The 22,779-nt window shown below is 46.9% G+C and overlaps 1 protein-coding gene across 4 annotated transcripts; it reads right to left on the minus strand.

Moving 5' to 3' along the window:
* Window positions 1–1,752: 1,752 nt before the first annotated feature.
* Window positions 1,753–21,794, minus strand: LOC147217406 (disintegrin and metalloproteinase domain-containing protein 11-like). 4 transcript variants are annotated; one of them, XM_086175752.1, is made up of 26 exons: window positions 21,435–21,794; window positions 20,683–20,861; window positions 17,221–17,297; window positions 16,922–16,988; window positions 14,111–14,193; window positions 13,938–14,001; window positions 13,785–13,845; window positions 13,020–13,174; window positions 11,234–11,305; window positions 10,902–11,068; window positions 10,726–10,810; window positions 10,171–10,261; window positions 9,688–9,739; window positions 9,061–9,160; window positions 8,617–8,688; window positions 8,424–8,516; window positions 7,279–7,359; window positions 7,134–7,184; window positions 6,277–6,340; window positions 6,088–6,193; window positions 5,858–5,977; window positions 5,581–5,749; window positions 5,133–5,244; window positions 4,128–4,218; window positions 2,333–2,350; window positions 1,753–2,202 (listed from the first exon to the last, which is right to left on the minus strand). In XM_086175752.1, exons 1-26 carry the CDS (start codon window positions 21,493–21,495, stop codon window positions 2,187–2,189), a joined length of 2,307 nt encoding a protein of 768 aa, XP_086031878.1. In that variant the 5' UTR covers window positions 21,496–21,794; the 3' UTR covers window positions 1,753–2,186. The 4 variants fall into 4 exon arrangements, 1 of the variants encoding a protein (XP_086031878.1); XR_015108942.1 differs by lacking the exon at window positions 4,128–4,218 and adding an exon at window positions 4,577–4,691 and having other exon boundaries at window positions 2,104–2,202; XR_015108944.1 differs by lacking the exon at window positions 1,753–2,202 and adding an exon at window positions 4,577–4,691 and having other exon boundaries at window positions 2,336–2,350.
* Between the last annotated feature and the right edge of the window lie 985 nt (window positions 21,795–22,779).

Below are 22,779 nucleotides of genomic sequence, written 5' to 3' on the forward strand. Positions count from 1 at the left end.
AAAAAAGGTACTTAAAGGGGAATGTTATTTTAATATACCTTCAATGACTTGAGGAAAGTGCACTTTTCAGCCCATCCACGATGCAAGCACAGGAGAGACGTTAAATGTTTTCAGGGTTTTATTTCCATCTCATCTGCAAGCCATAGTTCATTTGCTTTTGTCTCATTTCAAAAAAGATAAGTGTCTAAAAATAAGGGGTGGGATGCTTCTCTTTTTTTTTTTTCTTTTCACTAAACTTCAAAATTTTCAAACAGATTGTATTTGATACCAGCGCTGTACATATTGTAATTATAACATAGTGCATCTGCCATAGTGCAAAACTCAAACAAACCTAACCGGCCTCACCAGGAGGAGTCGCCGTGTCGGACCCCAGGCCGGACCAATTAAATCTCATCTACAGGGCGGGCGCTCACAAAGTCTCTGGGCCGCGGCGCTCGGCCAGGCGCTATCGTCACATGTACAAAATACCCAAGACAATTCTGTGATTGCTGGAATGGCTCACGTTCAAAAATGCGGGGGACAACCTCGACGGTGGATTAGCCGGCGCACGTCACGTCTGGAATCTGATTGCGCCGGACAAATAAAACTCAATATTTCAAGATCAGCAATTTTCCCCACACAGTGCATTCAACATTCAGCATATCTTGCACGTATTTACAAATGGGTGTGCGTACAGTCGGGCGAGTGCTCGTGTTCCGTGAGTAGGCGGTCAAAACCTTTTTCACCGATGTGCTGCCTTTAAGTTGCCATGGCAGCAGGGGATGTAGAAAGGGGGGTGATACTCTAACCTGGCTATCCCGTGAGGAGAAGGATGCTTCAGGTGTGCTTGGACACAAAGCTGAGGGAGAGTTCGATCAGAAAACCAACCTTTGCTGGGTTCCCGGAGAAGGGCCCTTGCTGTCAGTCTCGCCAGCTTCATTCTCCTTCTGGGTCTAGTCAATCCATCATTTTACATCCAGCTATCGGAAGGTCCTCGGACACACCGCGCTCCACATTTTCTTGTTTCATCACCATCAAGTACGGATCGTGAAGGCGTCTAAACTAACTGAGAGCTCTCCTGATTGAACTGCCCCTACAATGGAAGCAAACACACATACATTCTATCTTTTTTTTTTTTTTTTTTTAAATATCTCATATTCATTTGTCCCTGAACAAACACTCAGATAAAACCTGCTAAAGTGTAAAAACCCTGGGCATGGAGGTGGCAAACGCACACACACACACACACACACACACACAGATTTTGTGGAATGTTTGGTTTGTGAGGGCGCTTCGTCACGGCCTCTGCTGCTTTCGGAGCTTGTTGTTTTTAAAAAGGATCCAGAAATCTGCACCATCGCTACTCCGCCGCTTTACCTGAAAACTTTTGGCCGGGCAGGTAGGAAGCCTTAAGTTTGGAGAATCGGTAATGAAGTCTGGGCTCTGGGTGAGCGTGGAGCCGCGATGTCAATCTGATCCGTGGTCCCTCCTCAGCTTCTCTTTGGGAAACATGCCACCAGAAGTTCAATGATAGACTGTTTTTACATTTTTTTTCCCCAAGATTTTGTTTTGAGATGCACCTAGTCTGGTCCTTGTTGGCTCGAAGCCTCAGGTCCTTTGTCTTTAAGCAAAAGAAAGAAAAGAAAAAAGAAACTAGATAGTTCTCGTTACACACAAACATGGTGACAGTCCTGGACTGTGTGTTTGCCCAGCATCCGAATGCGGACTGTTGGCGGCCCGACGATTCGGCAGGCAGGCGGGCATGGAAAGATGTTTTTCTCAGAAAAAAGGTTGGTCCACCGTTGATATGTTCCTTTTCAGACTTGATGTGAAGGAAGGTTGTATGGACACACCAGAATACAGTCTCAGAGCCACCGGGCTGGAGGGAAAGACGGTGTATCTTTCTCCAGGCGCCAGCCTCGGCGACCCAGTTTGGCAGCAGCCTCGCATTATGGTATGGCTGGCAAGGGTGGGGCGGGGGGTCCACCGGCCCCCCGAACGGCAGGACAACAAGAGACTGGACAGAAGGTTATTAGCGGAGGTTCGGAACAGGAGTGGAAGACTGCTTTTTTTTTTAGCTTTTTTTTTTTTTTATGTCTTTTGTTGTTGGTGTTCCTCTCTTCTCCGACGTGGAATTGACACAGTGCGAGGAAGAAGAACAAGACAGGAGTAGACAGGACAAAAAGACAAAGAGACAAGCAGATGTCTTATCCTCCCCCGGATCTGAAAGAGAAGTGAAAACAGATTTAGGTTTCAATCAAATGCACTCACCGCTGGCGGACGGAAATTCAAGCGGAGATTGTTTCGGTGCGATGAGGGTTCCGCATGTCATAAAGGGCCAGCAGTATCCTACCTTCCTCTTCGAATGTTTCTGCATCCCATGAGCACACCAGAGAGAGAGAGAGCGAGAGAGAGAGAGAGAGTGGGAAATGTCAAGACTTTTAAAATGACTGTTGGAAAAAGATACATCGACGATTTTGGGCTGAAATTTGCCAAAATCAAAAGGGAGAGTGAGTTTAACTGAGGCGTTAAACCTCAGCATTCACAGGCTTTTGGATTAAACCTGGATCAACACTCGAATGATTCCTCCTTGATTTTGGTTGAGATCCAACCGCAGATCCTCTGAGCCACAAACACTGAACGCTCATGCAGCCACAGGCCAGGCGTCTCTGAGGTCGCTAGTTCACGGCCACGACGTCACATGCAACAGGGGTTGTGAGGGTTTCTGTAACCCCCTCCCCCCCGAGAACCATGAGAGGAACTACGAGACCCACACGTGCATAGACGCACACACACATACATACACACGCCGCTGATCCTAAAATGGCAGTTTGCATTTCGCCACCGGGGGAATAGAATGTGCTGTTCGAGACAAACAGACCTCCGATCAGCAGAGCCTAAGCCCGCGACGTCAGTGGCCCAAGAAAAGTGACCTCAATAAGACTACCATTGTGTAAAAATACTTCATTTGAATCCAATCATGTCGAGTGAGTGGAAGCAAAAGTGTCATCCTGGTGAGAACAGAGCAGCTTTGGTCCCGCAGAAAGAATTCAATCATTAATCCCGAGGCATTAGTCGGTAAACATTTTATCATTATTACATCCGCTACAGTTATATTTCTGGGGGCAAAACATCGACCCCAAATGTCACTGAGACGAATAATGCGACATTTTTATTCTTCCCAAGGCTGATTTTGCCAGGGTATGAACATTTGTCCAAATTAAACCACAAAAGCGATTTGGAGGATAAGACTTAAACACGGTCAAGCTGATGTTGTTCATAAATGTGAAATTTTAATCAGAATGTAGAGGGTGTTGGGTTGTTTTTTTAAGCAATTAGAAAAAGCTGGGAGGTAAAAAAAAATATTGGTATTTTCCTCATACTAAATTAACTATAGCTTTAAGAGATAAAAAAAATGAACTAAGCAGCTTTTTCTTAAAAAATGTTACTGGTCATATTTCTCTTTTTTTATTGGTCTTGTAGTCTTGTAGAGGCAGACGCGACTCATTTTTTGGTTGACGGATTGGAAAATCAGAAGAGGCTGCGCCTCAATACCCATTAAGTTCATGGCTCGCAGTAGAACACACTCCAGACCGATGAAGATGAAGGTCATTTTAGGTCATTTTAGGTCAGGGCAGAGACAGCAGGGGGCAAGAAGCATGCACAGGTGCAACAGTGCATGCAGAGAGGATGCACTACAGGGAGGGTGTTTGGGTTGGGGTGGTGCTGCCTGGGAAAGGAGCAGGATCAGGAAGACACGGGCGCTCCCTTAATCCTCTTGAGAATTCTGACGACGGAGACCGATGTATGATGGGGTTTTTGTCTCGGGGTGAAAAGCTAGAAATCGGAGAACTTCCATAGTGAAACTTGCTGAGGTCGACACCAGTGGACCTGACAGAAGAGCTTCAGAGCCCCACCCTCCCCCACGCCTCAGAAGACTCATAGCACACTCATGTTCTATCGTGGATGTGGGGGGTGGGGGGTGCAGGATGGAGCGCCATGATCTCAACAATCAGTGTTAAGCACTAAAAGCAATTCGGACTCCCTAATTCCCCTCTCCTGTGTTGCAATCTTTTTGGCAGGGGCGGTTGGTGGGGGGTCCTTTGGGGAAAGCAGACAGGTACACATAGGCATGCCAGAACTCTTACTTAAATCCCCATCCTGTTCCCCCTAGGACTATAGCTGCCAGAAGAATAGCACCTGCGATGGACCCTATTATGATATTGGTGCCACTGGGACCTGCGCAGAGGAAGGAGGGGAAGGGTTGGGGGTGCGGAGGAGGAAGAGGAGGAGGAGGAGGAAGGGCAGAAACAAAACAACACCACTAAAATAATAAAAACCACACATCAGAGGACAGCATCAACACTGTACGTCAACAACATCCACCAGAGAGAGAGAGGCAGATACCTGTAGACAGAGAGGGAGAGAGAGAGAGAGAGAGAGAGAGAGAGAGAGAGAGAGAGATGGAGGGAAAGAGAAGGAGAGCAGCACGTGGGGAGGAGGTGGGAGAATGGGCGGGTGAGCGAGGCAGGGCAGGGAGACAACAGTAACAAAAAGAAATAAAAATAGAAAAGCAAAGGAGAGAGTGTTTTATTACTTTGTCCTCATCCCCTCTCCTGCTCTCTCAGCTGGACCCCCTCTTGCTCAGGGGAGCTGGGCGGGGTTTTGGCCCTATGAGAGCAGTTGCTCAATTGCTGTGTGTCATTGGCAAACTGCAAGAAAATAAAGGAGACACTTGAGGATGGCCGTGTCTGCAAGACATCACAGTGCACCACACACACACACACACACACACACACACACACACACACACACACACACACACACAGATATAAAACAAAACGTACTGACACATGCATGTATGCTCTTACGGATAAACGTGACACACACACATACACACACACACACACGCACACACGCACGCACACAATGAAACCATGACGTGTCAAAAAAACAATCAAAGAAAAAAAAACTGTTTGATGCCAACTTGTCTCACAAACATCAGGCGGACTCTTCCCTCGCTTTGAGGGCTTCGATGCACGGAGAAGCAACAATGACTATGAGAAAAGACGATGTAGGGGGAGGAGAGGGATGGGGGTGTGAGGGGGCAGACAGAGAGAGAGACGCGGCGAGTTTAAGGAAAGGCTACGAACCTTTCTTCTCCGGGCCTGTGGGGACCGTGGGTTCCGGGATGGGATCGAAGACGCTGCAGTCCTTCCCCGTGTAGTCCCGGTCACAGATGCACTTCACTTCATTGCTGCATGTCTGTGGGAGAGAGAGAGAGAGAGAGAGAGAGGGAGAGATCAACATCACAAAAACACATTTGTGCCTCATACCATTATGATTAATATTACCGCGAAACTCAATGGTACATTTTTGAGACGCTACCGTCAAAACGTCACGCATCAAAAAGTGCAAACAAAACATCTCACACCACCTTCATCTTTTACAAGGAAAGAAAAATGTGGCGGCGAAGCTGTTAGTCATGACCTGGGAAATCAATGCATCTGAATTTATGGCTAAGGATATGTTTTGGAGGGGTGATTGCAGAGTATGTGAGATTCAGACTTGCTGACATTTCGTACGCTCAAGATATTTTACCCCGTGGTCGGAGCAGATGCGGCCCAAGGTGTATCCTGCGCAGGTGCTGAGGTTGAAGGCTGCCACCGGGAGACAGCGTCGCTCCAAACACATCATGTTTGGACCGCAGGGGGTGCCGTCCTCCACGTAGCCCAGGTCTGAGCCATCCTCCAGCAGAGCGTGGCCTCCTCTGGCCCAAAGTGCACAGACACGTCAGGAAGTTGGAGGGGGTGGAGGTAGACACGAAATCTTAAGCCGTCATTCTTGTCCACACACTTCTCTCGGGCATCTCACTCACCGGCAGTCAAGGTACTTGTTCTGGTGGTAGAGGGTGAAGCTGGTCACCTCCCCCTGTAGGTCCCCGAACTTTGGCTTCATCGACATGTTGGCGCAAAACAGGAAGCCGCATAAAACATCCCTAAACATGACATTGGCCGTGAAGGGGTGCGACATCAAGTGCAAGTTTTGGTCGTTCAATGACACATTTGGGAAATTAAATGGTATAAAAGAGAGATCAGGAAAACTTACGGCTTGTTGCACTGCAGCCAACCCCGGCCGTCCGGTCCTGGACCGCAGTTACCTTTCTCCGTCCCCTCCGCGTTCAGCTTATCATAGCAGAAGCGGTCAGCTGAATCTGGGTGGAAGAATGCACGAGGTGTTGCACACGCCGCGGAGGGAAAGCCAAGGGAAAGTAGAGGATACCGGTGAAATACGTACTGTATCCCCACAGAGCCCTGCACTGTCCATCACGAGTCCTGCATCGACCGCCGTAACACCGGCCCTGAAGAGCCAGGGAAATAAAACACACCGCAAACGGCCTCAGAGCAGAATGTTATTCAGTCTACAGTAAAATTGAACTTTGACACAGATCATAAATGAAAAAAAAAACGGCTTTTTTTCAAAAGAAAATACCATTTCAGTAACATTTAAATGTCTCCTTTAGAGTGGACCTTTAAAAAACATGCAAATCCGACGAGTTGCTGAATTCACACTATTAAAAGCCTCAATTAGCCCTCGCCTGTAGCACCACTTACATGTGGGCTTGTTTTTTTCTCGTCCTCCACCTTTTTTCTCATAAACGTGGCTTAAATGCCAGAGTATTTTCTGACAGCACTCGTTCTTTTTTTTTAATTATTATTAATCTGGCTGACAGAAGTGGTAGCAGCTGCGTTTATGAGGCCGACGCTGGTGTGAATGGCACCGCAACAAAAAGACCCAGAGGGAGGAAGTGCTGATGTTGTGTGTTTGTGTGTACACATGTGTGAGGATTTCCTCTCTGTCAGGAGAATTTTGCCTGTGCTGCTGGTTTTCAGCATATATATATATATATATATATATATATATATATATATATATATATATATATATATATATATATGTATGTTTCTTTTTTTTTTGTTGTATCCAAAATTCACACACACACACACACACACACACACACACACACACACACACACACACACACACACACACACACACACACACACACACACACACACACACACACACACACACACACACATTCGGTCAGAAATTCCAGAATTACGGTAGAAGTCCTACAAAGCTGCCCTTACCTGATTACTCTCACACATGTAGCCATCCAGCTTTTGAACATTATGTGGACACTGCGAAAAGAGTAAATATGCATAATTAGATGATGTGGCTGCTTTGCTCTGTGTAGCCCCTTTATTTGTGCTGTGCTGTGAAAAGGTTGGCTACCTGGCTGGAATCTCCGGTGCACGTCTCCGGGATGTCGCAGTCATTCACAGCCTCTCGACACACCACACCTCTCCGTTCATACTGGAGCAAAGCCATGAAAGGAAATAAAGATTATTACTATTTTTTTTCCCGATCATAGACCATTACTAATGTATTTTTTCCTATTTGATAAATATTTTAGACAAACACTGACAAACACTGCAGGAACTGGACTCTAGCTCTGGATGGCTGCCTACAAGGACTCATTAACAAAATGAAATCAGCACCTCCCAAACAGAATTGCTGAAAAGTGAAGTCTGTGAAGGGAAGAGTTATTGTGGACCCATTAAACATCCCCCACTCTGCGAGCTGAAAAACCCACCTCCAGGACAATATCCCCATATTGTGCAACCACAATCATTTTATAGAATTCACAGCGGGCTACGTCATGCCCGGTGCCATGGTGGAGCAACAGAGAGCCAATGAAATGACTTATAAATCATCCAGCTCTGCAGGTTTCTGCAGTTTTTCCTTATCTCCTGCAGGTGGCAATGTAGTGACGCATAGGCAAGATGGGACAACTTTCCTATTTAACCTTTTTCTTGACTTTCTGCATCATGGCTGAAGTGATCAACAGCTACTATCAAAGCAGACTGACAAGTCACTGCTACAATGGTGGGATAGACTCAGATAATTGGGAGGGAAGTAAAAGGTAAATTACAACTGACGCACACAGAGCCGAGGCCACCCTCAAACCTTACGCAAGGAAGGAGATCAAGGAAGATGCAGTATCACAAAACAAGGGAATGATTCAAAACCTCCTAGGCATTTATGTCTTAGTGAAAAAGTCATTTGACAGGGTCTTATTTCTTCCTCTCTATTTGCAATCATCTGGATTGCTCTTTTGGAAAGACCTAGTTAGGAGCAGAACCCAGGAGAGAGAGGGGTTTAGGCCTGGAGGGGTCAGTTGCTAATCATAGTACCGTTTAGAGACACCCAACTATTCACCCTCTTATTCACACTTTTGAACAATTTAGAGTCATCAGTGAACCTGCTGGCTTTTCTTGGACAGTGGGAGGAAGACGAGGAACCAGCAAATTTGAACCTTTTACCTCCTATTTTGTACCGATATAGTAAAGCCCTATAACTCCCGGTCAGAGACTCACCTTGCAGCTGCTGCAGCAGAGACCGTTACTGCACATGGCATCGTGGGTAAGCGTGCACTTTTTACAGCAGGACCCTCCACTGCGCGCACACTCCTGCGGACACGAAAACAACCCTGCAGCTCTGTTCCGGTAAACACCAACAAGGGCCCACACGAGGACCGGATGGTTGCGGCGATATAAACAAGACACCCACCACCTGCGATCCGCAGTCGCACTCTTCTCCCGGCTCCACAAAGCCGTTCCCACATTCCGGAGGGTCCAGCAGCTGAGGGGGGACGAAAATACATCAGTCTTTTTATAAACGGGGCTGATGAGAGATGAGTCAGCCGTACAGGAGACTGATGGTGTGGATTAAAATGAGATCAAGGGAGGAATATTGGACATTTCTAAATGTATCCGTGGAGTCCCCCACCCCCAATTAAGGTCTGGCCAGACAAACCATGGGGTGCAAGTTTGATTTTGGCTTTTTGCACGGCCCTGCGTTTGCAGAGCTCTTTGTAAACGAGCCAGTGTGTAAAGACAGAAATAGCCATTCAACAAAAAAGGAGTCTAATAGGTGTTACAATGAAAATGAGTCAATACATCTTCATCCTCACGGCTGGCTTCTCTTCACATCCCTCATCCCCGCATCCCTCACCTTACTGGGCTTGTTGAAGAGGCAACTGCCGCCACCCTGGAGCAGGAACTGGACGTACTCATCAACACTGCAGCGAGAGAACTTTCTGGGCAGATAGTATCTGTATGAACAGGCGCACAGACAGGCCGGGACTGAGACCAGGACATGCCAAAACAATAAAACACACACAAAAAAAGCAGCGTCATACTTTTCTGCCAGTGAGGTATGCCAGACCCACCGTGGGTGTTTGTGCCATCCTTGCTGCAATCTGACAGTAATGTAACCATCTGTAGTAAGATACTACTCAGATGAATAATTGAAATCTGTATTCTCCCATCTGGTACCACAAGTCAGATTTCAAATCACTCGTCTTGTAAATGCGCTTAATTCAATATGCGTAATTCTGCCTTTGTGGTCGGCGGGCTAATCGGCTGTTTGGCTCACTGACTGAAGTCGGAGCTCCCCTCTGTTACAGGTGTTTAATTGTCTAATCGAGGGAAATGAACGGAACAAATCGCGGCTGAGAGGAAAACAGCCCTGCTGTTAAATCATGTCAACAAAACACAGAGTAGAGGCGTTCCGCCGGTGTGTTATGTTTTTTTTTTTTTTTTTTATTGCCCGTGTCACTATGCTTTGACGGATGTTTACCCCGTGTCTTCCATGATGCAGCCCAGCCAGGTATCAGGGCACTTGCAGTCTCCTGGGAAGAGAACCAGAAGGGAGAGCATTGTGGATGAGGCGTCGGGGGCATAAATCACGTTATAAAATACACGGTGATTGGCATTTACTACCCAGCGTGCTGATATATGGGAGGAAAAGGCTCTCCCAGTGATGCCTCCCCTCCATATTAGCAGTAAAAGTATGAGTCCTAAACAACAGGCTGAGGGTTCTGGCGTTGACAAATGGACCTAATGGCTTTTCAACATTAATCACAGAGTCCATTGTTCGGTGAAAGCGATTCTCTAACAGCCGCCCCCTCCCTTTTTGAGATGCAGGTGACTAATCATCTAATGGAGAGGTTTAATTTCAGAAGAGAACCGCTGGACAGATACCAGTGCTGATGCGCTCCTTGCACCCCCTCCAAACACAAACACACAAGTCTATACAAACCACCCCGTTATTTATTTTTACCTGCAGAATTGCGTGCGTTGTTCCACCTCATCCCGATGTTCTGGCCGAGGCTCTGGCACAAAGTTATTGCCATCGCGCCCACATTTCCGAACTGAAAAACAGACATATATGAAATACACAAAGTGCCAATCGCTTGATAGAACACCAATAGATGATCTATACAAAATCATTAATCTAATTTTCTTTCCTTTAAATGGATAAATATCGCCACTGATGTCGATTGAAAGATACCTTAAAGGTTTAATGACTATAAAAAGGTCAATTGTGACGCGGTCTTGGTTAAATTCCAATCTGTGGGTCTTGATCTTGCGGACTGATATTACTCTGACAAGTCTGATGGATTGTAGGGTGGTGGTGTGTTCTATCAATAACACACAGAGAATAAGTAACAAGCCGCTTTCAGGTCAAATATATCTATTTATTATAAATCACATAATGTATTATTTTGAAAAGTCTGCAGCTCAGGGCTTGTTTGAGCAGTGTAAGAGTACCTGTCGCTTTTTAAACCTTATTTAAATGGAAAATCACAACGTTACAAGGGCACATGTTGCCCACCTCGTTGATGCCCCCTCCCCTTGTTAGGGAGCAAACTCCTCCTGTGTAGGCAGTCCCACTGCGGCTGCTCTGAAACGTGCGCCCTCTGAGAAAGCACGGAAAAGAAAAAACGATGAAAAAAAAAGGTTAAAAAATAATAATTGCAATGAAAGGCTTTTCAAGGCGTTTTCTCTCACGAGAAAAGATGTACAACATCGCTCTGCTCCTTGATGTTGTCCTTCCTGTACTTCATGAAGTTCTGCAGTGTTATCAGTGGGTCGTCCATGACTGGCATCATATTTTTAGAGGTCCAGGTCTCCATGGCGATGAGCACGATCCTCGTGTTCAGCTGCTCCTTGTAGATCTAGGAATCAAGTGAAAAAAGAGCACCAATTCAGTTTACGGGAGTGGTAAACTAGCACTGTTATTTCATTTCCCAGTAAGGATGTGCGTATGTGTGTCTGTGTGTGGTTTGTCTATGTGCACTTTAGATGTGGGTGGACTTTTATTGGAGAATCAGATCTCATACCGCGTCTGCCATGTTGACCACCGCTTTGGCAAAGTTCTTTGTTTGGCTGCCGGAGCGACGCAGCTGTACAATCTGTGGACAGACAAAGATCCACATCCTTGTGTTAGAGTCTGATTGTGTTCACACACACGCACACACACGCACACGCGCGCACACACACACACACACACACACACACACTGAGAGCTAAATTGCCAAAATGCTGGCCTTTAAAGAGAGAGATTTGTTGCTGGTCTGGTATCAACGGACCTTCCTTGATTTTATTTCCAGGTATTATTCTGTATCCATTTGTATGGGTACCGTAAATATTGTTTACTAGCGGTACACAGAATTATTTACTCCCCGGGCGACGTTCTTCTTAACGGCCTTACGTGATGAAAGGCCTTACCATGTTGCCTTTACCAAATACATTTTTAATGAATCACGCATCTCCCTCTTCCCCAGTAAAAATGTCTAACGTCGATTAAAATGTGCATCCATCATTTTAACATGGTCCATACAGTGGGGAAAAGGGTTGTTTTTTGTTGGACCTCTTGAACAGCATCTTGTACATGACTATCATCATGGTCAGCTGAGTGCTGTTGCCTGATCACCGCCCCCGTCAATGAACATTTCCCACTTCTTTTTTGTTAAATATCGGATTACATCACCAGGGACGGCGTGGGTCAGTTAGTAAGCGTGGCTGTCTTAGAACACAAGGTTCTTCTCTAGTCTCCTTCCAGCCTGTCAAAGTGTTGCTGAACACTGAACCCCTGACTGCTTGTTGGCGGCTGCACACTGCTCATGGTTCTTCCATGATTGGTTGCTTGCAGTGGTCAAATTCCTTGGATGCTGCCCTGAATGCACAACTAAATATGACAATGAAAGGTCTTTTTTTTTCTTAGTAGTATATTAATCCCAAACGGGTACCAAGTCAAACCATTGCCCTTTGTAGAGATAAATTAAAAAAAAAGTCAGAACATCATCAACAATCTGACAAAGGGTCAGGAAACAGCAGTTGTTTTTATTCACCTGTTTTGTTATTAATTGGTTTTTGGCCCAGGAATGGAACAGAGATCACCCATACCTTCCATTTTTTTGGTCATTTTCCACATTTTTATCCAAATTGACAACTAGGGTTGGCTTGCTTGTCAAAAAATTTTCACTGGATTACATATTGAAATTAGCTCTAATGTAACACCATTAGTTTCAGCTCAAAAGTCAATGCATTGCAACGATAATACATGGAAAGGGGTATTTTGCATAAGAACGATTCTTGCAGTATATATTAATGACCTACCACAGGCTGTTTGATTGAGCCACCTGCTGGTTTGTGGGCTCACATCTTAAAATCCTGCTATATCATCGGGGGCCAGCGTTTGGGAAATTAACTTGATGCTTGAAAAAAGAACTGACACTACTGTTTTGAAATTGTAGTCATGAGGGGAAAAGGAGACATTAATCTTGCACCAAGCAGACCCCGGGGCAGAAGGCTTTTCCACACGGGCTTCTCTCTGGGAGGTGCAGAACTCGCTGCTGAGCCGACCCGCTCACATTACCAGGATCTTCCCCCTTTTAATTCCCAGGTCGACTCCCGTCAGTATAGTGAGAAAGAATGTCTGCCGAGAGCTTTGAACTAGTCTGTTTTTAAAAGGGAAAATCATACTTTGCCACTAGTTATTCCAGAATTATTTGTCGTCCCAATGTGTTTTATTTACATTTTTGTCGATGCTGATGATGCTATCTTTAAGTCATTACAAATGTTAGCAAAGCTCTTGTCACTTACGGGGTTTCACGTCACACCTACCATGTCGTTGTCATTGACGACCATCAGCTCAATATATTTGGTCTCAGTCTGGACAGAGGGCCTGCGGACAAACCGCTTGGATCGCCTCAGCCCCGCAGACACCCATCTCTCCCCCGTCGGATTCGCTCTTTCTTCATCGCTGTCCTCAGTACAGTCTGGACACACAGAGAGGCAGAGCTTCAGGTACCCTGGAGGATCAGGTTGTGTCAAAGACCCTGACAGGTGAGACTATAAGCCTGAGTCACTGCAATGCAGGCTTTTTTTTCCCAGGATCCTGTTTAACTGAGCCTGTCAGTCTGCCTTTACTTTGTGACATGTTTGATTTCCCATTCCTTCCTTTTTCTATTTTTATATAATCGTGTTGTATGAGATTGTTTTTCAGTCACAGTGCCCTCTGCTGGCATCGGCTGGTAGAACACAGAACAGTGGTGCATTCAAATCTGTGAAGTAACCATTTTGCCAGGCGTCATGATTTGTGAATATAATTTGAAGGGAAACAGTCGATGAGGTCAGTTGTTTCAGTTGGAATAGCCATTAAGGCAAACAACACATTTCCATGGGGCCGAAGACCCTTCGGCTTAAACGTAACCAAAGTTTATCATTTGTTCACTGTGCGAGGAATCTAACTTATCCATCCATCCATCCATCTTCTGCCGCTTATCCTGCACTGAGGGTCGCGGGGAATGCTGGAGCCTATCCCAGCTGTCATTGGCGAGAGGCGGGGTACATCCAGAAAACAGCAATCAAATAATTCAAGTGACATACCTGGACAGCGTGGGGAAAGTCTGATGTCAGCCATCCTGCGGATGAGGTGAGCGTCTTTATCCTACAACAGGAATACAGCCAGATGGTATTTAAACCTGTCAACGTCAGCGTCTTGAACGGTGACCGGCTGGCCTCAGGGACGGTCCACTTTACCTGATCGCTCCCATTGTGAACTGGCTCGATCCCATACGAGTGAATGCCGTCAGAGAACATGCCGCTGTGCGAAATAAATTAATAAATGATGACAAGCCAGCGCAAGATGAATTACAGCGTTTCATTGGCCATCAGGTGGTAGCCTGAATAAAGCGCTCTCGTGTGGCGCTCACCTCAGGCCGTGACAGGTGGAGAGGGCCGCCCAGGACTCTGGCAGACCTCTTAACCTTCCCTGGTAGTAGCAGTGTTCCCCTCCCTGCACACACAGCATTGTTTGGTGAAAAGACCACAAGCGGCACATTTCAGCCTCACAGACGCTTCTACAGCCCCCTGGTTGCCAAAACCCTCTCATGTCCTCAGTGTTTGCGCCCCCCTGCCTCACGCACGGCCTTTACAGCACAATTTGTGACCTACTTGCGTCCGGCACTCTTCTCTACTCTGCTGACAATCGAGGAGGAAGTAGAGTCGGCATAAGGATCTCTTCAACATATCAACACTTGCGTTGCCCACACGATTTGATCGGAGAATTTAACGTGGATTAACCGTGCATTTAGCCGACTGCCTGTGAGCGCTGACATGGAGTGAGAGGCGGGATTTAACCGGAATGGGTCGCCTGTCAATCACCGGGCTACATACAGAGACATCCAACCATTCACTCTTTCAGTCACACCTACAGACAATTTAGAGTCCTCATGAACTCTGCTGGTTGTTTTTGGACTGTGGCAGGAAGACGGAGAACCTGGAGGGAACATGCTGATGAAGTGGGAGGACATGTAACCTCTACAGAAAGAACCCAGGTCTTTCTTTCTGCAGTACACGATGGCTAACCATGACACCACCCTGCTTACAGATTCAAATGTATCCAATATTTTTGAAACATAAAAAGATTTTACTTTGTTAAAATGATGCTAGAGCGGACAGTTCATAATGAGTTTTAACATTTCTACAAAATCTATTTGTCACTGCCTCTTTTGAAACCCCAGGTTTAATGAATGTTGGAAGTTGGACATTAGAAACGATGTTATAATGGGTTTCAAACAACATATTCCCAGTTCCACTTCATGTTCGGTGTTTTAGGTCCTCTAGGCACCAAACGATCACACCGACCCTGATAAGCAGTTCATCATGGGATCTTGTGCTTTAAAGACTGTTTTCAGGGGAATATCAAGTAAATATTGATATACTGATATGTATGAGTTGAAAATATTGGATGGGATCTGAAAGCTTCTGACACATCGTGCCTGAAACGCGGCGTATGAATCTGTGACTACTACGATCAGGAGTGGGTGCGCTGGTTGCATCACAATAGATGAATCACTAGGAAGCATAAGAGGCACAGTTTCACCTGGCGTCGTGGGAGGTCGGAGCCTCGCCGCCGGCCGCTCAGATGTATCCCACTTCACTGCTTTGAATGAAAACAAGCCTTTTTACTACAGGGATCAGTCTGGGGATGCGGCATCCGGAATGCCTCAGGCCTCATCACGTGGGGCCCCTGTCCAGTGGAGAGACAATCTGGCCTGGAAAGATTTCAGGCCTGCCACACTGGGCAATAACACCTTGTTTATCAACACACACACGGACGCTACACAAAAACCCAAATTGCTCCCACTGCCAAAGACCACGGTGAGTTTGTATTAACAGGAATTTTACTCCCGTTCTTCTCCTCTCTTCCTCTCTGGCCAGCTTCGCTCTCAACTCCCTCTCAGCCTTCTTTCATTCTCCTCGCTGCCAAGAACTTAATGGCACCGCTGCGCTAAGTAGTTGCTATGGAAACAGGCTCACGATTGGCCGGGAAGACCGAGGGAGAGTTTGGAACGACTAGTGGATGCTGGGCTGGAGGGTGGGGGCAAGGGAGTAGATATCTGTACAGAAAAAAATATATTAGCGGGATGACATTCCTCTAGTAGGTCTGAATGTCCAAGCATTTGCCCTTCATTTATTCAAATCAGCGCCAACTGCTGCCCCTTCAGTCTCCACTGTGTAAGAAAGGCCACAGCAGAGATACGTGCACTTCCACCAGGCTGAACCCACGTACTTCCAGAGCTGCATCACACACAGAGTCACGGCAGTTGCGTGGCAGCCTGACTCTGGAGCTGCACACACACACACACACACACACACACACACACACACACACACACACACACAGACACGGTGCATTCTAAAAATAGATTAAACAGGGGGGCGAGATCAAACTGTGGCAACTTTAATAATACATCAAAAACACTTTCAATAAATCTGTTTTAAGGATGCAAACAAACGGAATTCTAAAATGAGAATTTAAATCTGCAGATCAGCATTAGGTGATCGTGACACGGTGGAACGAGCGGCGGGGAGAGTATTCTAAGAACCTCCGTTTGTGACAAACAGGTTTCACATCAGCCCGTTTTGTTCTGTTGAGTTCCCCCCACCCAGCCCCACTCCACTCCACACCACACACACACAAAGTTTGTTCTGAAAGGCAGTGGAAGAGGCAAGACAGAGCTGAGCCTTTCTGCGGTTTGTTTTCCGAGCTAAAACCTTCTTGGGACTTTTGGACAGACGGTGGGGGGATGGAGGAGGCAGAATGTGGTCAGGCTTTAGACAATGAGATATGGAAGAGTAGCTGTCATAGACTGTGCACGTGGGACCGAATATTTGAATGCACTTTGGTTTGAGGCAGAAATCGAAATCCAGCTTGAGAAAGCTGGAAAAATGCATTAAAACGCAGGTATACTATTTTAGAGCGACGTAATTAAGCTATTCTTTGATTTTTCAGTCAAATAGGAAAGTTAAAGGCCTGAATTAATAACGTGGCTGGATTACATGCATACCAGGTTTAAATACAATACAAAACCTGAATATCAGGTGTTAGCCCAAAAGCTGAGAAAATGAGCGGCTTTACAATTTATTTCAGTTTCCCTCTGCCACTCATGATTACAGTGTGTGTGAGCTAAAATCTCACTTTCTCTCTCACATGTACACTCTGCACATTTAAGTCTTACCACAGACTCGCTGGGTCTTCCATCGGCGTTAAAGTGCCTTTCCACGTATTCTGAAGACAGGAGGTGGCTGGAAAGAGAACAGAGTCAGCGTGGATACCTTGGATACCATCATCCTGGAATGAAAGTCCCCCCCCATCGACCCTTGGACTTTGAGTCCACATGTACTTGGTATTCCCCGTCTCGTCAAATAGTGCGATAAGTGTGTCGAGCGTTAACGTGAAATCCTAATGTGAGCGGCCGCCGTGATGGAGCCTCTACAAACAAGTGGATCCCGGAAGACGCTGGACGGTGATACTGACTGGTTCAGCTCCAGCTCCAGAGTGAAGGTCAGTCCAAAGGCTTCCAGCTGGAAGGAGCTCTGGGCCAAGTGGACAGGCTGGGGAAAAACAAACAAACAAAAGAGAGACACCCATTGGGTTGCTGATCGATGAAAGTGTAAGAAAACAATTCTAGTTAAGCGTGCCACTGCATAGAGGGACTTTGAGCCATGAATAATTCAACAGAATCGATAACGTGGACACTCTAAAAGCAACACGGCTGCAACAATATTATGATTGATAAAGTCTTTATTGACTGTCAGGCTTCGACTGCCTGGTAAAAGCTAGACTGGAGTTTTGCGGCGGAGATGGATGAAGAAGGGGTCTACAGAAGGCGGGGAGGAGATGGAGAGAACTCGGTACAGACTATATTTGGCAGTGCCAATGTCCCCCTCGTGGACGGCTGCCAGAGCCGCGGAGGTGAGGAGACAGCAGGGCCCGGAGAGGGAGAAGTGTTCTGCAGACCAAACAGTGTGTCCCTTCAGCTGCCGACTGTGCCGCCAATGTCTCGAGCTCAGTCTGGTGGAGCCGGGTTGCGGTGACTCGCTGGGTTTTTACGACCGAGTCCGTGAATATTCAGGAATTATCATTCCGCCGGCTTCTAAACGTAGACATCCATCAGCTACACAACTACTGCTTCATGATGTTAATATAACAGTCATGCACGAGTGACAACACAAATACAGTGCACACTATAATATCACGTAGAGAATTATAGATGTTGGATATTTTTTGCGTAATGAAGTTTCAATTATTTCAATTATCATCTATCTTAAAGCTGTCGTGGCATTGCACTCCAAATGTTACTTCAAATCTTGCACAAAATAAATAGCATTTATAACTCAGTGTACTGAAATTATATATCAAACACAATGAAGTTCTGTGAAATACTTTATGTTCTAATCTGGACTGAAATCTCAGAATTAAACTTTATGTTAATCTCTTTCTCAGACATAGAGATAAATTGGCGACAGACCACAGGGGTACAAGTTTGCCCTGAAGGCATGCTGCCAGAGAAGCCTTTACGATGATCTTTAGAGGGCGCATTTAACATTACAGCTTCCTAAACGTAACCTTCTGGTTGCCGTAACTGGGGTATTTTGTTGCTTGGATTGAAGTAAGTATCGAGCCAACTTGAATTATACATCCGCAATGAAAACAATCAATAAAAACTGAAGGCCCGATGCAGAGTGCGTGTCTCAGTCTCCTGGATGAAATGTATGCGTACCATCCATTCAACCGAGCTACTGGATCAATATTGAATTTTGTTGCTATTTATACTCCATCAGCTGACTTCCTCAGGGACGGAAATATGTTTTCCTGTCCCAGAGCATCTCTTATAGAAAGCATTCGGGGCAAATCGGTCCCTTGTTGAGCCCCTTGCTTTGGACAACGGAGATCGTACAGAGCCAAGTACAAGGGGTGGGACTGCACTTCACTTGCTGTAGATCAGATCACTTGATCATAATAATTGCAGGAACTTCTGCTGTGTTTTTTCCCCCTACATATGCATAAATTCAAGCCAACAATAATGAACTACTTAGAGAAGATGAGACACATCGATTTGGATTATTGTCTGGAAATGTGTGACGCAGGAGCATTATTTCTTTTGCAAGTATTTTCCCCTGTGTCCCCGGCTGCGAGGTCGGCTTAGCCAAAACCTGCACAGTTAACATGGGAGTTGTCGTAGAGATAGTAGTTGTTAATGTAGTTCAAGCCACAAATATTCCAGAGAACCCTTTGACGGCAACTCTGGAAAGGTTCGACTGCACCACATCATTCCTTTCCTTTCTGAGAGAGCCTACATGACGCCTAACCAACTTCTGAATGTGAATAGGTTATTCAAAGTAAATGCACATTACATGTCATAGCTTAAACTCAATTCTATTGAAAACATTGGAGGCTTTACAGGAAAAGGAATTATTGCAATTTTGCGCCTGCAGAGCAGCAACTTCATTTTTATGATTGTGTTACACATCAGAAGTTTTGTCTGCATGACTTACATGGCGGGCAGATTAAAAATACAACAGAGAGGAAAAAAAAAAAGGCCGCCTCATCTCCTTTCAACATGGCACCATGTGAATGAGCTAGGAGAAAAGAAAACAACCCATGCTGCTTCTAAATATATCATACCCCCACCCCTTTGCACACTCCTTAAATATTTTAGAAAACAAAACACGGCAGGTTTGGACAAGCAGGGCACAGATTTAAGAAACTTTCTGCTTTAACGCGTTTGCAGACGCTTCTAGGACGGAAAGTGGACGGTTCTAATTTGAGGTGGTTCCTCCTCCAGGGACAACGGTATTCATTCAACATTAGTACTCCGACATGTAACCCAGGGTGGGGGTGGGCGTGTGCGGAGCCTGATGAGTCTTCTCATGGCAGCTATATGAACAACATCATATCGGTGTGACAGGGAGGGAGAGGAACAGGAAGTGGACCACGTAGCACTTCTCACACAGGCCTGTTTAACAATTAATGGGGACGTACTTCGACAAACCACTGAATAATGAAGAGGTCGGGTGCTTCGGCACAGCAGCCTGGTGATTGGAGCGAATAGCTTCAATTGAGGCGAGCTTCGTCATGTGGCAGCGAAGGACCGCCGAGAACGAAGCTCGCGGACGTTTAAGCTTTTCTTCCACAAAAGAGCATGACACGCTCTGCTCGGCACACTTGTTGTCGGGTGTTTCCGCAGGGGACGCCTGATCCGAGGCGGGAACACGGAGTCGGTTGTTGACCCGTCCAGAGGCGTCACGGTGGAGATCATCCAGAGGGGCTTTGCCGGGGGGGGAGAAACTAGGTCAAAATGGCAAGGAGCGGTGAGAACGCTTGGGTGATGCCGTCCTGCACTGTCATACCGGTGCAACCCGGGCAGCGTGAGCGGCGGGGAGCCGAGCGCCGCGCTGCCTTACAGCTACAGGCCCCCCGTCACAGGCGATGACATCCCGTCTTGGCACTGTCACACCCCTATATGTCACAGCTTCGTGAGAGACTATAAATATGGAGCCAAGAACAGAAAATAGGCTAATGTTTTTACATATTGATAAAAGCACATGCTTTTGTTGAATGCGGCGCGGGTGCACTCAGGGCAATTTTAGCGATTTCTGTCTCGCCCGGACAATAATGATCTGCAACACCCATCGAGCGCCGGGTGAGCCAGTACTGTCGAACCTGCGAAAAGGCCAACTTATCGATCTAACATGCCCAACTTTGGTGCGACAGAATACAAGATTGTGAGTTTAGTGGAAACATCAGGGGCAGCAGAGACAGAAAATTCAGGAAGTCATAGTGGCAGGATCTAGATCCCTCACATTTGACCGTCTTAATGACATTGTCCCAAACTGGTATTTCACCCTTTGCATCCTGGAGGAGGTTTCCCCATTGAAAGTTGACTCGGTCGGTGGTGGCAACGGAGGACGCCAGGGGTTCCGGGTCACGACTTACCGAGGCGTCGGAGGTTGCGTTCTTCACCCTGGTATCCAAGTGGTCACGAGCCATTTCCTCCTCTGACTCAGTCTGCTGCACGAGCCGCCTGGGATGGGTGACCTCGGTCGCTGCGGGCCCGCCGTCTGGGGCGAACCAGTGCCAGATGCCTCCATCCTGCACTGGGACGGTGTCCACACCTGGCATGGATAATAGCATTCTTAGTTCAGACTGAAACTGGGCGGGGGAAGGAGGGGGGCGACTTGGCAAGGCGGGGACACACCTGAGCCAGAGTTCACCTGAGGTGATTTTGTACACTATTAAGACAATGTTGTCTAACAAACAAGCCACGCTGAGTAACCGGGAGCCGGCTCTTTCGTTATATACCTGGAACTCTTGAGGATTTCGGTCAGTATTTAATGGTTTGATTAAAAAACAACCAAGGCTGTTTGTCATGATGCCAAAGCTGTCTCAGCTAAACCTAGAAAATAAAGGTCGGTTTGGAGGGGTGACGTTTGCTGGACGCAGTTCCACGGGTCCTCGGGGCTGCAGTGGGAATGTGTTGATGCAGCAAATCTACCGCATCGGAGGGCGCTTTCAGGCCATTAGGCTGCTTGGCACCCACCCCTCCACCCCTCCACCCCCCACTCCCACTTCACGATCACACAGCTGCACGAAACAAAAGTGCTGGAGCAAGGGGATTTTTTTTTTTTTTTGCTAAGAAAACGAAAAAAAGAATGCACCCCCACCCTTCCACCACCTCCTCCTCTTACCTGAGACCGCAAGCCCCTCGCCCACTGCAGCAAAGACCATGAAGCACCACACCGACCGCATGATCGTCACATATTCCCCCGGATTACAGCGTCGAGGGCCGCGAAGGTGTCGCCGGCGGCGGGGAGGGACCGGACCCGGAGGAGCGCACGGCAAGAACGATGGCGCGGATCCAACGGGAATCTGCTACACATCTGACGGCGACGCGCGTCCGCTCATCTCCTCTCCTCCTCTCTGCACCGGCCGACGCCGCTACGGAATTTCGGGGATTTGCATATTAGAACGGTGATGGTGTGGAGGGCGGAAGGCGGGGGGTGGGAATTACAGAAGAAAAAAAAAAAAAAAGAAAAAAAAAAAACTGATTCAGATAATCGATAGATGCCGATGCCGGGGGATCGATCTGTGAGGAGACGGCGAGGAGCGGGAGAGTGCGCGCCACAGATGCATAGCTCCGCAGGGCTGCGTATGAGTGTGTGGATGAGGCTATGAGCGGGCGTGTGCGCGTATGTATGTGTGTGTGTGTGTGTGTGTGTGTGTGTGTGTGTGCGTATGCGGAAACGGAGGAAAGCGCGCAGAGAAGCGGCGGGTCTGCGGTGAGGACACGTGGGACCGCGGTAGCCGCCCCAGTCTCCACCTCCCGTTGCCATGCAGCTCCGCGCAGGGAGAGGAGAGGATGCGACAGCGCGGCTGCCGAGGCTCCCGGCCGGGAAATCCACGCGGACGGGAGGCAAACTAATGCATTTTTCATCCTCCTTCCCTCAACGTAACCCTCACTTCTTCTGTCGGCGATGGTGTATTCCCGCTCTCTATAAATAACCTTAAAATGAAAACTTCATTGCATCTCCTGTCATGAAAAATAACACATCATAAATATGAACTCCAACGATGTTCCTTACCCTTTGACCAGAGATAACTGGCCTCAATATTATTATCATTCTTTTTATTACTTGTATGGTCTTGTAGGGTGTTAAAGAAAAAAAAAAAAACCTGATGGGTTTTTCTGACTGCGTAATGACTCATAACAGCATCTCTATATTCGTGGTTGGAGTCATTAAAGACACACACATTGCAGCCTGCATCCCTGACAACCATGACAACACCAATCTATAGCTGCACTAGGAGTCACCATCGTGTGACAGGTGACATACAACAACTGCACCATCGTCTCCACACGTCCCTCCTTATAAATGCATTTGCACAGATCGTCCGCATCACCGACGACCGTGTCCGACGCTTTGCGTGACGATACATCGAGGAGAAAACGTGTGAGGCTGAAGGCTAGCGGTTATCCATTTTCCTTTCTTGCTCAGCTCCACCCATTGCACCAAACACCTGGGTTAAAGCGAG

Source organism: Fistularia commersonii, chromosome 28 (assembly GCF_037954325.1).
Source record: "Fistularia commersonii isolate RoL2024-O1a breed Wild chromosome 28, RoL_Fcom_v1.0, whole genome shotgun sequence".
Lineage (NCBI taxonomy): Eukaryota > Metazoa > Chordata > Actinopteri > Syngnathiformes > Fistulariidae > Fistularia > Fistularia commersonii.

Excerpts from the sequence above, each read along its gene's own strand:
- LOC147217406 (XM_086175752.1), bottom strand. The coding sequence starts at position 21,495 with ATGCGGTCGGTGTGGTGCTTCATGGTCTTTGCTGCAGTGGGCGAGGGG. Across the intron at positions 6,194-6,276 it reads CAGGGCTCTGTGGGGATACA|ATTCAGCTGACCGCTTCTGC; the intron begins GTACGTATTTCA and ends TCTTCCACCCAG. Across the intron at positions 5,978-6,087 it reads TGGCTGCAGTGCAACAAGCC|GGATGTTTTATGCGGCTTCC; the intron begins GTAAGTTTTCCT and ends TGTCATGTTTAG.